This window comes from Prionailurus viverrinus, unplaced genomic scaffold (genome assembly GCF_022837055.1).
Source record: "Prionailurus viverrinus isolate Anna unplaced genomic scaffold, UM_Priviv_1.0 scaffold_60, whole genome shotgun sequence".
Taxonomy (NCBI): Eukaryota; Metazoa; Chordata; class Mammalia; order Carnivora; family Felidae; genus Prionailurus; species Prionailurus viverrinus.
In genome coordinates this window covers 922,396-937,035 of record NW_025927622.1, presented here as the reverse complement: position 1 = coordinate 937,035, position 14,640 = coordinate 922,396, and the positions used below count along the sequence as shown (strand labels likewise).

General features: G+C 56.7%; 1 protein-coding gene across 4 annotated transcripts in view; it reads right to left on the bottom strand.

Annotated features, from left to right (window-relative positions):
* SHC2 (SHC adaptor protein 2) overlaps positions 1-14,640 on the bottom strand; it is a 29,092-nt gene extending 14,452 nt beyond the window's left edge. For all 4 annotated transcript variants that reach the window (XM_047848385.1, XM_047848386.1, XM_047848387.1 and 1 more), the window contains exons 1-2: positions 14,142-14,640; positions 991-1,061 (exon numbers count right to left, since the gene is read on the bottom strand). In XM_047848385.1, the coding sequence (XP_047704341.1) occupies positions 991-1,061; positions 14,142-14,606 (536 nt within the window). In that variant the 5' untranslated portion in view covers positions 14,607-14,640. The remainder of the gene's footprint in view (positions 1-990; positions 1,062-14,141) is intronic.

The window sequence follows — 14,640 nt, the reverse complement described above, 5'->3', positions numbered from 1 at the left end:
CCACAGATGAACGTGTCCACCCCGCACGCGGACACCCCTCCACCGCGCACGCGCACATCACTCAGCCCGGAGCAGGCGCGAGAGGCACCCGCACCCGCCGCCCCGCGGGCAGACCCTGGACACACGACGCTCAGGGAAGGAACCAGACACGAGAGGCCACACGGGGTGTGAGTCCGCGTCTGGGAAACATCCAGAACAGGCACACCTCTGTGAAGAAACCAAAACACATCGAGTTGTGGACTTTAAGTGCGTGAATTGTTTGATGTGTGAATTACAACTCAGTAGAGTGTTTTTATGTCTACAGTGAATGGCCTGTTTTCACATGCAAAAAGTCATCGATCCTGGGACGCCTGGGTGGCCGAGCTCAGGTCATGATCTCACAGGGGTCCATGCGTTCCAGCCCCACGTGGGGCTCTGTGCTGACAGCTGGCAGCCCTGCCCTTCCCCCGCTCAGGCTCTGTCTCTCTCTCTCTCTCTCTCAAAATAAATAAATAAATGATAAAACATTAAAAAACAAAATGGACGTGGATCCCTAAGCCTCTTCATGACTCATTCCTGGCAGCTCAGAGCATCACGAGATCGATGTGCTTTGCACCAAAAAAAGCAGGGACAACGGAGGTGCCACCCAGAACCAGCTCCTAGCCCCTTCCAGGCCTGACCTGAGTCCTAGCCGGACACCAGCCAGCACCCGCGGGTCCAGCACGCCTGTGGAATTCGCACACGGCAAGGCGGCAGGTGTCATTTCTATTAGAATCCAGGGTCTGGGGAGCAGAGACAACTGGACGGCAGGACAGAGCTGGAACTCAGCTTATGCCCCGCCACAAGGCCATTCTCAGTCCCACCACACTGTTCTCCAAGCTGTGAGGCAGGAGGGAATGTCGCTGCGCAGACTGTCTGAGCGGCTACTGCCACCTCTCCAAAGCCTCACATCAGCCCTCCCTCAGCTGCCCCGAGGCCCTGGCCCCACAGCAGCCGGTCTCAAAGGCTCACCTGGTCACCTGGGTGCGAGTGTTAAAATCCAGAGAGCGCATGGAGCGGAGGACTTCGATGCAGCCCATGTACTAAGAGAAGAGAGAAGAAGCAATTAGCAGGCAGGCCCTAAGCACGAGCCCAGCAGAGCCTGGGTCAGGTGACAAGTGAATCCAAGCCCCCCCTGCAGCGAGCTCTTCACCCTCGTCTCCAGCCCCGTCCTCAGCAATGTCCAGCTTTGCTGCCTCAGGCCCTTTGCACCTGCTGCGCCCCTGCTGCTCCCTTCCCCCATCTTCGTGTGCACTGGTTCCTTCCCCGTCTCCAGGCTCAGTGTCACCTCCTCAGAGAGAACCCCCTTCTCTGATGCTAAGCACGTTGTTCCACGGAAGCTGGTTGGCCCTCCAGGCTCAGTCTCGCTTTGGCTTAACCATCAGCTGCTCGTTCTCCCTTCCTGTTGCATTAGAGTGTGAGCCCAGGAAGACCAGGATGGTGATGCTCCTGTCACTACTGTAGCCCCAGAACCCAGCACAGGGCCTGCAAGCAGACTGGGAGGAAAGCATCTGGCCTGTGAAACCCAGCTCATTGACTGTCTGGCCCTTCACAGGGAAAGTTTGCTAACTCCTGCCTAGGCCACCATGTCCACGGAAAGGTAGTTCAGACCCTCCAAGAGACAATGCAGAGGGACAGAGGAGGTAGAAACAGTCAGCAGAGCTCCCAGACTGCTTCGACCACAGCCAAGGGAGGGGGAGCGGGGACCAGACTAGGGCCACAAGCCTCTTTCCAGCTGTGCCTGTGTGCTGGGGGGCATCTTGAGGGCCACGTGGCCTGTGGTTCCCTGTCTGTGCAACGTCCCGTGATTCCCTGTGATTCCCCGGGCCACAGCACCTGTCCTGTGATTCCCTGTCTGTGCAACGTCCAGACAAGTAAATCCACAGACACAGAGAGGGTTGGCAGGTGCCAGCAGTTAGGGGAGGGGAGGGGATGATGGCTAATGAGGACAGGTTTCTTCTAGGGTGACGGAATGTCCTGGAACCAGATAATGGTGATGGTTGCACAACCTTGCGAATGTACTGAATACTATTAAACTTTGTACACTTTAAAATGGTTAATGGTCGGGGTGCCTGGGTGGCTCAGTCAGTTAAGCGTCCGACTGCAGCTCAGGCCATGATCTCGCGGTTTGTGAGTTCGAGCCCCATGACGGGCTCTGTGCTGAAGGCTCAGAGTTGGGAGCCTGCTTCAGATTCTGTGTCTTCCTCTCTCTCTGCCCCTCCCCCACTTGTACTCTCCCTCTCAGAAATAAACATTAAAAATTGTTTAAATAAAATAAAATGTTAATTTTGTCAATTTTACCTCAATTTTTTAAAAATCATAGATGCCCATACATTTTGACCTTGAAACTCCATTTTTAGGACTTTAGCCCCCAGATACATCAGCCCAGGGACTGCCCGTGTGTTCACAAGTCACTGTGCGGGGTGGCCCACGCTCTGCCCGCTCCACGGGGCTCCGAGCACAGGACTACAGGGAGACAGCTGGACGGGTGCTTGGTGCTTGGTGCACCCGATGGATCCGCGCTTACCCACTCCCTTTGCCCTTGGGCCCCCCCCTGGTGCTGGCACCAGGGGCTGGCTCCCTACACCTGGCCCTCTTCCGTGTCTCCTGCCTCAGTCTCCCCTCAGGGAGAGCTTTTGCACACGCACCCCCCCTTGCTGCTGGGACCTGTAGAACTGAACAAATCAGCAAGAAATTAGAGACACCCTAAAACAACACATTTGGGCTTGTGCGATCCAATACATGACTGCAGGCCAACCGGAATTCCCACTAAACAATGAATATTTCTTAGTGTAAGTATGCCCCAAATAGTGCAGGGGACATACTTACGGCAAAAATTATTGGTATTCGTTGGAACTTTAAATTTAACTGGGGGCCCTGTATGCTTGCTAAATCCAAACAAATCGTTCTTGAAATGGAAGAGTATGCATTTGTAAAAAGAGACAAGAATTGTTTATTTACATGAAATTATCTCCAAGGTATATTATTAAACAGCAGGAACAAGGTGCAGAATAGAGGTCATGGTGAGTCACGACTCCCTCGGACAAGGGGTCAAGGGGGAAGATGTGCACACATGCGAGTATACACAGTGCGAGTAGATGAGTAATTCTAGCAGATTCTAGCATGGTAAAGTGGTTGTTTCCAGGGGAGAAACCGCATGCTGTTGGCAGACTGAAACTACGCTCACAAGCCGTCCCTCACCCCATTCCCTCCTCCCCTCCCCGTCCCTACCCACCCCCATCCCTCCCTCTATCCCTCCCCCTATCCAGGCCCTTGTATGTCAGGAAAGATGACACATGTCACGAATGGCATGTCAGGAAAGGTGACGCAGCCAAGGCCTAAAAGGCCCTTGTGCCCTGGAGCTTGTCCCCTCACTAGTCCCAGGTCCCTGAGACCCTGCTAGGCCAGCCTGCTCTGTGAGAACAGACACGTCCCCATCCCTATCATCCCAGCTGACACTGGCCAACTGCCGTGGGAATGAAGAGATCGGCCAAGCTGACCCACAAAACCACAAAAAAATAACGTTTGTTGTCCTGCACTAGACTGTGGGATGATTTGCTACACAGCGACTGCTACCTGAGGTAGTGACCAGAAGACAAGGGGCAAGGCAAGCAAAGACCCAGGCAGAGGGAATGGCCACCACAAGGCCCACGCGTGAGAACAAGTTTGAAGAGGCTGCAGGCTCACTCCAGTGCAGCTAGAGCAGAGCACAAAGAGCTAAGAAGGGTAGCAGGATCTGGGCGAGAGGCTGCAGAGCCCCGGGGCTGTGCTGAAGGTCTGGGTTTCATGCTGGGCAAGCTGGGGAGGCATGGGAGAGTTTTAAGTAGGGAAGTGAACAGATCTGTTTCACCTTCTCTTGGGTGGATGGATGGATGGATGGGTGGATGGATGGGTGGATGGGTGGGTGATGGATGGATGGTGGATGGATGGATGGATGGTGGATGGATGCATGAAAGGGTGATGGATGGACAGATGGATGGATGAGTGAACAAATGGATAATGGATGGGTGGAAGGGAAGATGGCCGGCTGGCTGGCTGGCTGGCTGGCTGGCTGGATGATGGATGGATGGATGGATGGATGGATGGATGGATGGATGAACAGGTAGGCCGATGGACAGATGGACAGATGGACAGAAGGATGGGCACGGCCTATATGCCAGGCATGTGTTACACACAGGGGACCTCAAAGGGAATTTGCCGTGGTCGCTGCTCCGAGGAGTGGATCTGCACACTGAGAGGACAGCTTTGGTGGGTTTCGGTGTTCTAGGCCCAGGTTCTGATTCTCATACCACCTAATTCCCTAGACTCACCTAATTCATGCCAGCCCTCCCTAGCTGTGAGGCTGAAGTCCTCCAGTGTGCCCCCGGCCCTTCCTTAGATGAAGGGAAGGGGGAGCTCACACAAGAGGGGATACAAAGGGGCCGCCCTGGGACAGATGCCTACAGGGCCAGGCGGGCGAGGCCTGCAGAGAGGTGAGCCCCCCCACACTGATGGATCACAACCCACTTATCACACAAGCATGCTGCACACATTACTTCTCTTAATGACAGCACTCACGTCCCCGTGCTGGAATGACCACTGTTAGGTGGAATGGCCACTCCCAAGAAACAGAGGCCCAATGAGGCTCAGTAAAAGTCATAAGCTGGTAGGTGCAGATGCGGGGTTTGAACCCATGCCCTTAGGCTCTGGAGTCTCCCCACTGCACAACAGGAAGGAGTGGGGACTGGGGTAAACTGCATATTCCATAGCCAGAGGGCCCAGTGCTCCCAGACACCTGAGTCTTCTTTAAAGAGCCCCTTCTTTAAAGAGACAAGAAGTCCAAGACTTTGGAGCCAGAGCAGGCGCCAGGCTCTGAGCTGTGAGCACAGAGCCCGACGCAGGGCTCAAACTCACGGACCAGGAGATCGTGAGCTGAGCTGAAGTCGGACACTTAACCGACTGAACCCCCAGGTGCCCCTTCCCACTGCCTTCTCTTTAAAAGTAAAAATTCAGGGGTGCCTGGGGGGCTAAGCCTCTGACTTCGGCCCAGGTCATGATCTTACAGGTCGTGAGTTCGAGGTCGGGGTCAGGCCCGTGCTCACAGCTCAGAGCCTGGAGCCTGCTTCAGATTCTGTGTCTCCCTCTCTCACTGCCCCTGCCCCACTCGTCCTGTGTCCCCTTCTCTCAAAAAATAAATACACATTAAAACAAACATAAAGACAAGGCCGTGGGAGAAGATCCAAGGTCAAATTCAGCCTTGGGTCTGCCAGCGAGTGTGACCTCTGTCCTAGAAGCACAAACTCACCGAACGTCAGCCGTGGTGTGTTGGAGGCTGGCCCCCTGAAGGTGGACACACGTGCTCACCCCCCGAGCCTGTGGATGGGATGGGCCCCAAATCCAAGACATGTGTCCCAGTAAGACACAGGCAGAGGGAGGTGTGTGAGGCTGGAGGTGGAGTGTGGAGAATTCGAGAGGCCGGCACCTCCAGAATCCGGGAGAGCCGGGACAGGTGCTTCCCTCCGGGCCTCAGAAGCAACCAGCCTGCCCCGGCTGGGTCTCAGACCCCGAGCCCCGGGACCAGGAGAGAACACTCTTGTGTTTTAAGCTGCCTCGTTGGTGCTAATGTGTTGCAGCCGCCCCAGGACACTAACACGGAAGGTCAGGACACCCCTGAATGGCCCTGCGTCCCACCTGCTCCTGTGCACGTGCAAAACCAGGGCAGCCCAGAGCCCACCCCAGGACGCCACAGGGAAGGGGTGATTTACCAGTCGGGGAACTGAGGCCCAGAAGGGGACGGGGTCAAGCTCCCACCACCCTCATCTACCTCCTCAAGTCGTGCCACACGGCACATACTATTGTTCACTTAACATTTCATTTTAAATAAATTCCAATTATAAACATAACTGGGTTTATTTTTCAAGGAAATGGCAGGAAATGACTCAAATTTTCATCAATGGATGAACAAATCGACACGACGCGTCCCCCGAGCACACGCACATCCCTCGGCCGCGAGCAGGAGTGAGGCGCCCACCCCCGCTGCCCCGCGGACGGACCCGAACACGCGACGCTCAGGGAGGGAACCCAACACGAGAGGCCACACGGGGTGTGAGTCCATGTGTGTGAAACGTCCAGAACAGGCTCATCCACGGACGGGAGTGGGGCTTGTAGGGGCCGGGGGAGGGGAAGGGGAGTGAGGGTGAATGCTAATGGGGGCAGGGCTTTCTTTCAGGGTGAGGAATGTCCTGGGATTAGATCATGGTGAGGGTTTCACAACTGTATAAATGTACTAAAAATCTGAACTGTACAATTTAAGCGGGCACATTTTATGGTACTGAATTATATCTTTTTTTTTTTTTTTTTTTTTTAGCTTATATGAGGAAGAGAGGAGACCTCCTGTTGCCACCATCAGACTCCGGTTTGATGCGCAACAGTGTTTTCCTAACGGCCACTGACGTAAACATCATTACCGGAACGGGAAGCGTCCATCCAGGCAAGAGCTGTCGATTTCTGCTACGACAAATCAGTGGGAGCGTGTTGGGAACCAGGCTGTTTGCACAGCCTCTCAACCCCCCTCCCCAGAAAGGTTCTAGAACAGACAAAACCAAGCTATGCTGGTGGGGGTGGGGAGGCTGCAGGCCCCTGGGGGGACGCGCGGGCACATCTGATTTGGTGTTGCTGCACTACAGGTGCCCAAGCAGACACGATGAGCTTGACACGCCCTCACACGCTTTATGCTTGTCATCCTTAAGTTTTAAAGGTCGGATTAAAAACACACACACACACACACACACTACATCCCCGCAGACACTTACTAATTACAAAGGAAATAAATTCACCAGTGTGACGATGTGTCAGTGTCCTGGGGCCACCGTAACAAAGCACCACAATCCGGACAGCTTAGAACAACAGGAATTTATTTTCTCTCAGTTCTGGAGGCCAAACATCGAAACCCAAAGCGTGGGCAGGGCCACACTGCAGCCGAGGGCTCCAGGGGAGCTGACGCTTTGCGTCCTCCAGCTTCTGACGGGGGTGGCCGGATGTCCTCGGCTGCCAGGCACACTCCAGTCTCTGCCCCTGTCGTCACATGTGTGTCTGTGTCCAACTTCTCTTTTAGGACACCGGTCGTGTAGATTTACGGCATCCTGTCATCTAAACTAGATTACGTCTGCAAAGACCCTATTTCCAAAGAAAGTCACATTCTAAGGCTCTGGCAGACACGAATTTGGGGGAACGCCATTCGTACCAGTACACCAAGCGATCCAAGTTTCCGGAACCGGTATCGGGACTGGCACCCGTCCCTGCCTCCTGCTTTGCTCAGTGGGGAAGACACAGCTCTGTGCTGCTCGCCCAGAACGCACAACCTGAGCCCAATCGTGAGCAAACACCAGTCAGACACAGACCCAGGGACGGCCTGCAAGACGACCAGTGTGAGCTCTTCAGAAAGCGGGGGCGCCCTGCTCCTAACACGGGAAGTCTCCCACTGATGCCAACCGCCCTAGGTCCCCAGGGACCTCAGAATGGCCTGCAGGCTCTCGTGTATGTGGGAAACCCTGTGTGACCACCGTGCTTCCAATCTTAACTCGTCTCAGTCATAACCCAAGCCATGGGAGGCAACTTCTGTTCACTTCCTGTGGTAGAAAACACGTAAGATTTGCCACCTTAACCATTTCTTTTTCTTTAAAGATTTTACTTTTAAGTAATCTCCACACCCAATGCGAGGCTCGATCTCACAGCCCCAAGGTCAAGAGTCGCATGCTCCACCAAGCCAGCCCGGCGCCCCTCACCGTAACCGTCTCTAAGCGCACAGCTCAACAGCATCGAGCGCACTCACACTGTCGCGCAGCCGCCCCCGCCACCTGTCTCCAGAACTTTCCGTCTCCCCAGACTGAGACCCTGTCCCGTGAAGCACTGACTCCCAGCCCCCTGCCGCACCCCTGGCTCCCAGCGTCTACTCTCTGTCTCTCCTCTAGGGACCCCCTGTGAGGGGGGTCACGCAGGACGTGTCCTTCTGTGTCTGGCTCCTGTCACTGCACACAGTGACCTCCAGGTCTGTCCACGTGGTGGCAGGTGGCAGGACGTCCTCCCTTCCTGGGGCTGGGTCATCCTCCGGGGTGTGGACGGACCACGTCGTGTTCATCCTTCATCCACCGACGGACACTTGGGGTGTGTCCACTTTTTTTTTGTCTTTGGCTGTTGTGGAGTGTGCTGCTGTGAACACGGGGGTGCAAATCCCCGTTTGAGTCCCTGGTTTGAATTGTTTGAGGTGCACTCCCAGAAGCGAGATTGCCGGGTCGCGTGGTGATTCCATGTTTCACTTTTCAGTATGGGTTTTAATACCCACGGAATTAACAAAACCATCACACGTATTGACACGTTATTTATTCTGTGTAGCTCAGACTTTACCAAGAGGTGCCCCCTACTTTGGAACGCCAAGTTGCATACAGCACCTCCAACGGTGTCTGTGGCTGCCACGTGCATGGTGGGTCTCAAAAGGCACTGGACCCTGTTGCCATCACGGTGCTCCTACAGGACGAAGCGTACGTGTTTGCATCCTGAAACACCCCCTAGGTTACCATCAAGCGTTGTCCTTGAGCTTCTCTTTTCGCTGTTGCTTTATTACATCACATGAATTTTAAGGGGAAATGAATGTGCAGGTAGGTGTTATATGTATCTCAAGTTCATTTCAGGGTGGAGGGTTTCAAAATACCAGGCATTAGTAAGTCGTGGTTAATCCAACAGGATTGCAAGCAATTGTCTTAAACTGCTTGTTCCCAAACATTAATGGATGTTGGAATCACCTGGAAACGTCGATTGCTGGGCCCACTCGCAGAGTTTCCAGCTCTGGGGTGGAGCCCAAGAAGTTCCCAGATGTCTAGGCACCTCACACTGCTCATAATTGGTTTAAGCCTCTTTGATAATCCCATTTCCCTTACTGTGAATGGATTTTGCCATTTGGGGGAAATGAGGGAGGGGGTGGGGAGGAATGGTGGAGAGTTTCTGAAAAAGAGAATTAGGGAAGAAATGGTCTTTTCTTCCAGTACATGTGACTGCATCCACATGTGATGCCTGGTGCTGTGGCTACCGTTTTGTGACCACGAGGGCGGCTAAGCCAGCGTGCTGAAGATGGCAGTGCAAACAGATGGAAAGACCTAGGTCTTTAGGGATGTTGTCGAGCCACTGAGCTAGTCCACCCTGGAGACACTCTGCCCCTTTCCTTCAAGGAATAAGCTACATTTGCGGCCAAAGGACAGCTCTACTCAGTCAGCCTCCCATGGTTCCTTGCATATTGCCGGGATATGAGAACCACACTTCAGGAAAGACTGGGCGACACGGAGTCCTAGTCACTTCACTGACATGTGTCCGGGCTCGAGCTCCCTTCCGCTCCCAGAGTCAGTCTGCCCGGGCAGGGTCACTGTCTTTCTGTGCCCCACAGCACCTCGAGCAGAGTTGGGCACACGCTGTAAAAACCTTCATTCAGGAAGAGCTCCTGAAAGGACACGAGCGAGGGCACCTCAAAAAGCAGAAAGGTCTCATCGGGGAAATTCTAGTGAATGGAGAGGTCGGTGGTGTCAAAATTGTAGGAGTGGGAGGAAAACAAGGCTAGCAGTCCCCGCAGCTTGGTGCAAATTCTGGCTTGTCCACATCACAGGCTCACTTCTGCTCAGATACCCACCTCTTCAGACAAGGTCCAAAGACCAAAGGAAACTAGACGAGCCGCCCAGCACAGTAAGCACATGCCTCGTGGGACCAGTTGAATTTAGTTAAGTAAAATTAAAATTTAGTTTGTTAGTCACACCGGCCACATTTCAATGGCTCAGGGTCACGTGGAGCTACCATGCTGGACAGCACAGATCTAGAACATTCCATTATCTCAGAAAGTTCTTTGGGCAGCGATGACCTCGGTTTAGGGAAAGTCACAGGACACAAGTCTGGCCAAAGAGACATGAGGGGAAGCTGGCTAGGGATTTCTGGGAATGGTCCCCTTATTCAAAAAAGGCCCCGCGGGAAGAGGGTCTTTTCTGCAGGCTGACGGGACAGGTGGAGCCACAGCCACTACTTTGCAGCCGGGAAAGGAACTAATCCGAGAGGGAAGTCACGTCAAGGGTGGTGTATTCGCCTCCTGGGGAGGCCGTAACAGGGCACCACAGACTGGGCGGCTCGCAACAACAGAAGCACGTGCCCTCAGAGTCTGGAGACCAGAGGCCTGACATCCAAGTGGTGCAGAGTGCTTCCCTCCGGGGGCTCCGGGGAGGGTCCTTGCCGCTGTCCAGCCCCTGGTGTAGCCAGGTCACTCCAATCTCCGCCTCCCTCGTGTGGCCTCCTCCTCCGGCCCTCACGCGGCTCTCAAGGACACCGGTCACCGATTCAGGGCCCACCCTCCTCCAGCATGGCCTCATCCTCGGGTCATACATCTGCAAAGACCCTACTTCCAAACAAGACCGTGTTCTGAGGTTCCAGGTTGACCTGAACACGGGGACACCATTCACCCCAACGCAAGAGAAGAGCCTGAATCCATGATGAGGCCACCAAGCTGCTGAGGTAAGCGCAGCGCCGTCCACCCGGGGTCTCTTCTCACATACGACAATCGACATCTTTTACGTCTAAGCCCCGAGTCAGGGTGTGGTGACACAGCTGAAGGCATCGCAGCTGCCAGGACCCTCACCAGGACAGCGCTCCTGGCAGGTTCCTGGACGTCGCCGTGCCTCGGCTTCCTGATGTATAAAATGGGTGGGAACCCTCAGAGTTGTGAGGATGATCCCCCCCCCCGATCTACACACGGCACTGAACACGGTGCACCTGGAACTCAGATGCCACGTTCCCATCTCTGCTCTCCGGGGCTGGGCCTTCTCATCTCAAACAGGGATCATTCTAGGCTTTTGTGACGGTTCTGTGACGTCAGGGAGGCGAGCCGACTGAAATACTAGCTTCTTCTTGCCGCTACAATAAAAGACTACAAATTTAACATAAACTTATCCCCTTATAGTTCTGGAGTCAGGAGTCGGACCCGGGCCTCCTGGCTAACACCCGGGCGTGGGCAGGGCCGGTTCCCCCGGGGCCCCAGGGAGCCCCGTGTCCCCCTTTTCCGGCTGCCAGAGGTGCCGCATCCTGGGCCCGCGGCCCCTCCTCATCCTCACGGCCAGCAGCGCGGGGTCCGCCCGGCTCTCTGCCTCCCTCTCGTGAGGACGCCGGGCCCCCAGGGCCCCCAGGGTCACCCCCGCCTCAGGGGCCTGGACAAGGTCCCCTCTGCTGTGTGAGGGGACACATCTGTAGGTCCCAGGACGGGATGTCTCTGGGGTTGTCAATCTGTCAACTGCCCTAGTATCTGACAGATGGGTGAGTTCAGGCTCTGTGGGAGGGACCTTAGTTCCAGGTCTGGTACTGGATTTTCACTCCGCATCTGTGGACACGCTCTGCCGCGCTGTGCCTCAGTTTCCCAACTTACAAAATGGGAACCATACATCCTCTTCTGCCGTCCCAGGGTCCTAGTGTGAAAGAGTCCTGCTCAGACCAGCCAATCCCGGTGTGACCTGAGGGATGCCTGCCCCCTGCCTTAACCTCATGCCGCTCTGTAAACCAAAAGGCGCTACTTGGCTCTGTGACGTAGACGCGTGGAGAGAGGCTCCCAGGCAAACACGGCGGGGGGCCGAGGCTGTTTCGGACCCCACGGGGCCCTCCGACCGGCCGGGGTCAGGGCCCTTCATCTGTCAGTCGGAGACCCCTCTGGGCTGCATCTCCAACACAGACCCTGTCCCCACCTCTCTCCACCCTCACGTTGCCCGGGTCCAGGTCTTCTCCCCTCACCCCCTCCTGGGTCTCTCTGCTGCCCTTCCAGCCCCCACTCCCACCCCGTTTCCATAGAGCCACCAGAAAGACCCTTTCAAACCCCCAACTCCACCCTGCGACCCCTGCTTAAAACCATCTACAGCCACACTTGCCAGCAAATCTCTTATCTCTCCTTCTCTAAGCCCCATGTAGGTCTCCTGCTGTTACCCAAACACGCCAAACTCATTCCCTGCCACTGGGCCTTTGCACTTGCTTTGCCCCTGCCTGGAACTCTCTTTCCCAAGTTATTTCGTGCCTGGGGCCTCACAGCTTCAGGTCTCAGTTTAAATGTCATCTGCCAAGAGACGCCTTCTCCTTAATGCCCCTGCTGAGGTGACCACCCAGTCTCTCACTCTGGTACTTTCGTTCCTGCATCGTAATTTAGCACCTGCCTGCACCTTCCATTTATGTGTTCTCTTGCTTAGTTACTGTCAGTGTCTCCCTCTAGAATCTAAGCCCTGTAAGGGCAGGCACCAGATCTTCCCCATTTCCGACCAGATTGTCAGTGCCTGGCAGGGTGGGCATGCATTAAATACCTGCTGCATTGACAGAAATGTCATGATCACTGGAAGAACCCAACACCCCGCACCCCACAACGCAAGCATCTGAACTCTGAACATCCTACACGCCTGCCCTCACAGCCAGTGGGCAGACACAGCTCCCCTGTCAAGTCCGCAGCACTACCCACAGACACTCTTGCTACAAAGCCACTTCTGAATCCAGTCAAGCCTGTGGACCCACTGCCAGGACTCAGGAAGGGAAAGGGCAAAGAACCCAGTTAAAAGACGCCGTGAGAAAAGAGATCCAGAATGTGGGGCGGTCCACAGCCTCAACAACTCCACGTTGGGCCTGAGGCTCTACACATCTAACAGGCCCCCCTGGGATGTGATGTCGCACACCTGGCCCCACGTGGAGGGAGTGTCTGGGACATCGAGAACGTCCACCCTATCGGGGGCACAGTCCTCTCCTGGGGCCGGCCCTATCAAAGTACCACAAACTGGGCCACTTACAACAACAGAAACATACATGCTCCCAGTTCTGGAGGCCCAGAAGTCTGAGAACAAGGTGGAGGCAGGGCCGCACTCCGTCTGCAGGCTCCAGGGGAGGGTCCTTCCTGCCTCCTCCAGCTCCCGGTGGCGGCGAGCCACAACCCTTGGTGCCCCCAGGACTGTGGCTGCATCACCCCAGCCTCTGCCTCCGTCCTCCGTGGCTTCTCCCTGTGCGTCTGTGTCCTTATGCCCTCTTCTCATAAACACACCAACCATTACATTAGGGCCACCCTCCAGGATGACCTCATCTTAACGTGATTGCTTCTACAAAGACCCTATTCCTAAATAAGGCTGCATTCGCGGGTCCCCACGGACATGAATTTAGCGGGAGACACTACTCAGCCCAGTCCTGGGAGAGGTGCTGGACACGGTTGTAAAGGAAATGGACAGATAACCAAATGCAATCACATTAACTTCCAGGCTCCTGGTCCCCAAAGGCCAACTGACGGGGTGTGAATGACTACCAGTTTGATGACACTTCGGGATCTCTGGTAATTTCCCAGACGTAACCATGAGCTGTGCGTGTGCAGGAGGATGGCTATCTAGGGAGACGCGTGCGGGACATCTCACAGCAAGCGTCACACTCGGCCGCTTACTTCCTTCTGCTTCGTGGAAAACTACACGCCAGGATAGGTATTTTGAGTGGAGAGGCGAAAATGTTGACCGTCGTAGGTGCAGGTACACAGGGGCTGTTCCGTGCGTTTGCAAGGTTCCCAGTAAAGCACCAGGATAAAAGAGGGCCCCTCTCTTTACACCGCAGCGCGAGTCCCCTAGTCCCACTGCGGTCTGGCTGGGCGCGGCCGGGTCCGGATACCCCTTCCCCGGGCCCCCCACCTGGGCCAAGGCCTCTGCAGGTTTCGATTCCGCCGTCCGAGAAAGAGCTTTGAACGGGCTCGGGCGGTAGGACGCGACCACCCGCGACCGCGCTCCGCAGACCCCCGCTCCCGGCGCCAAAGGGAGCGCGTCCACCCTACACAAGCGGGCGCCAACGGAGCGGGAGCGCGTTCACCCTGCGCATGCGTGTCCCCCACCCACCTGCCTCCCTCGCCCCGCCCCTCCCCACGTGACGCCGTGGGAACACCGAGCCCGGAGCCTCCCGGTTGGGGGCGGCCGGCGCAGAGCCGGCTGGAGGTGGGGGTCCGGGGTGGCAGGGAGAGGAGGGACGAGGGGGCAGAGGGGTCCGAGGGTCCAAGAGTGGGAAGTGGGGGAGGGGCGCCCCCAGCTGGGGTCCGGGGGAGGTGTGGTCCGCGGGATCCCGGCCGGCGCACTCACCCGCACGATGTAGGAGACCCCGGGCCCCAGGACCCTGGCGTCTGGGTGCAGCCAGCCGTGCGCCGGCTTGTGGATGAAGCTGCCTTTGCGGATCCACTCGTCGGCGCTGGCGTCCGCGGGCCCGGCCGCCCCCCGCGCGCCCCGCGGGCCCCTGCCCCCGGCGGCCCGGCAGCGGCTGAGCGCCGGCAGCGGACAGGGCGCGGCGCAGCGCGGCTCGCAGGCGCCCAGGACCGCGGCCGCCAGCGCAGGGACGCTGGCCGGACCGGCCGGCTCGGACTGGGAGTCGGCGGCCCCCGCGCCCCCGGCCGCCCGAGCTGCCGCGGGGCCCCGGCCCAGGAAGCCCGCGGGGGCAGCGAACTTCCACTGCGGCATGCGCGGCAGCAGCGCGCAGAAGGTGGTGGGCGCCTCGGGCTCCGGGGGCGCGGGGGGCGCGGGGGGCGTGCGCCCGCCCGGACCCTGCGTCATGGCCGCGGTCGCCCGACCGAGCCCGACCGGGCGC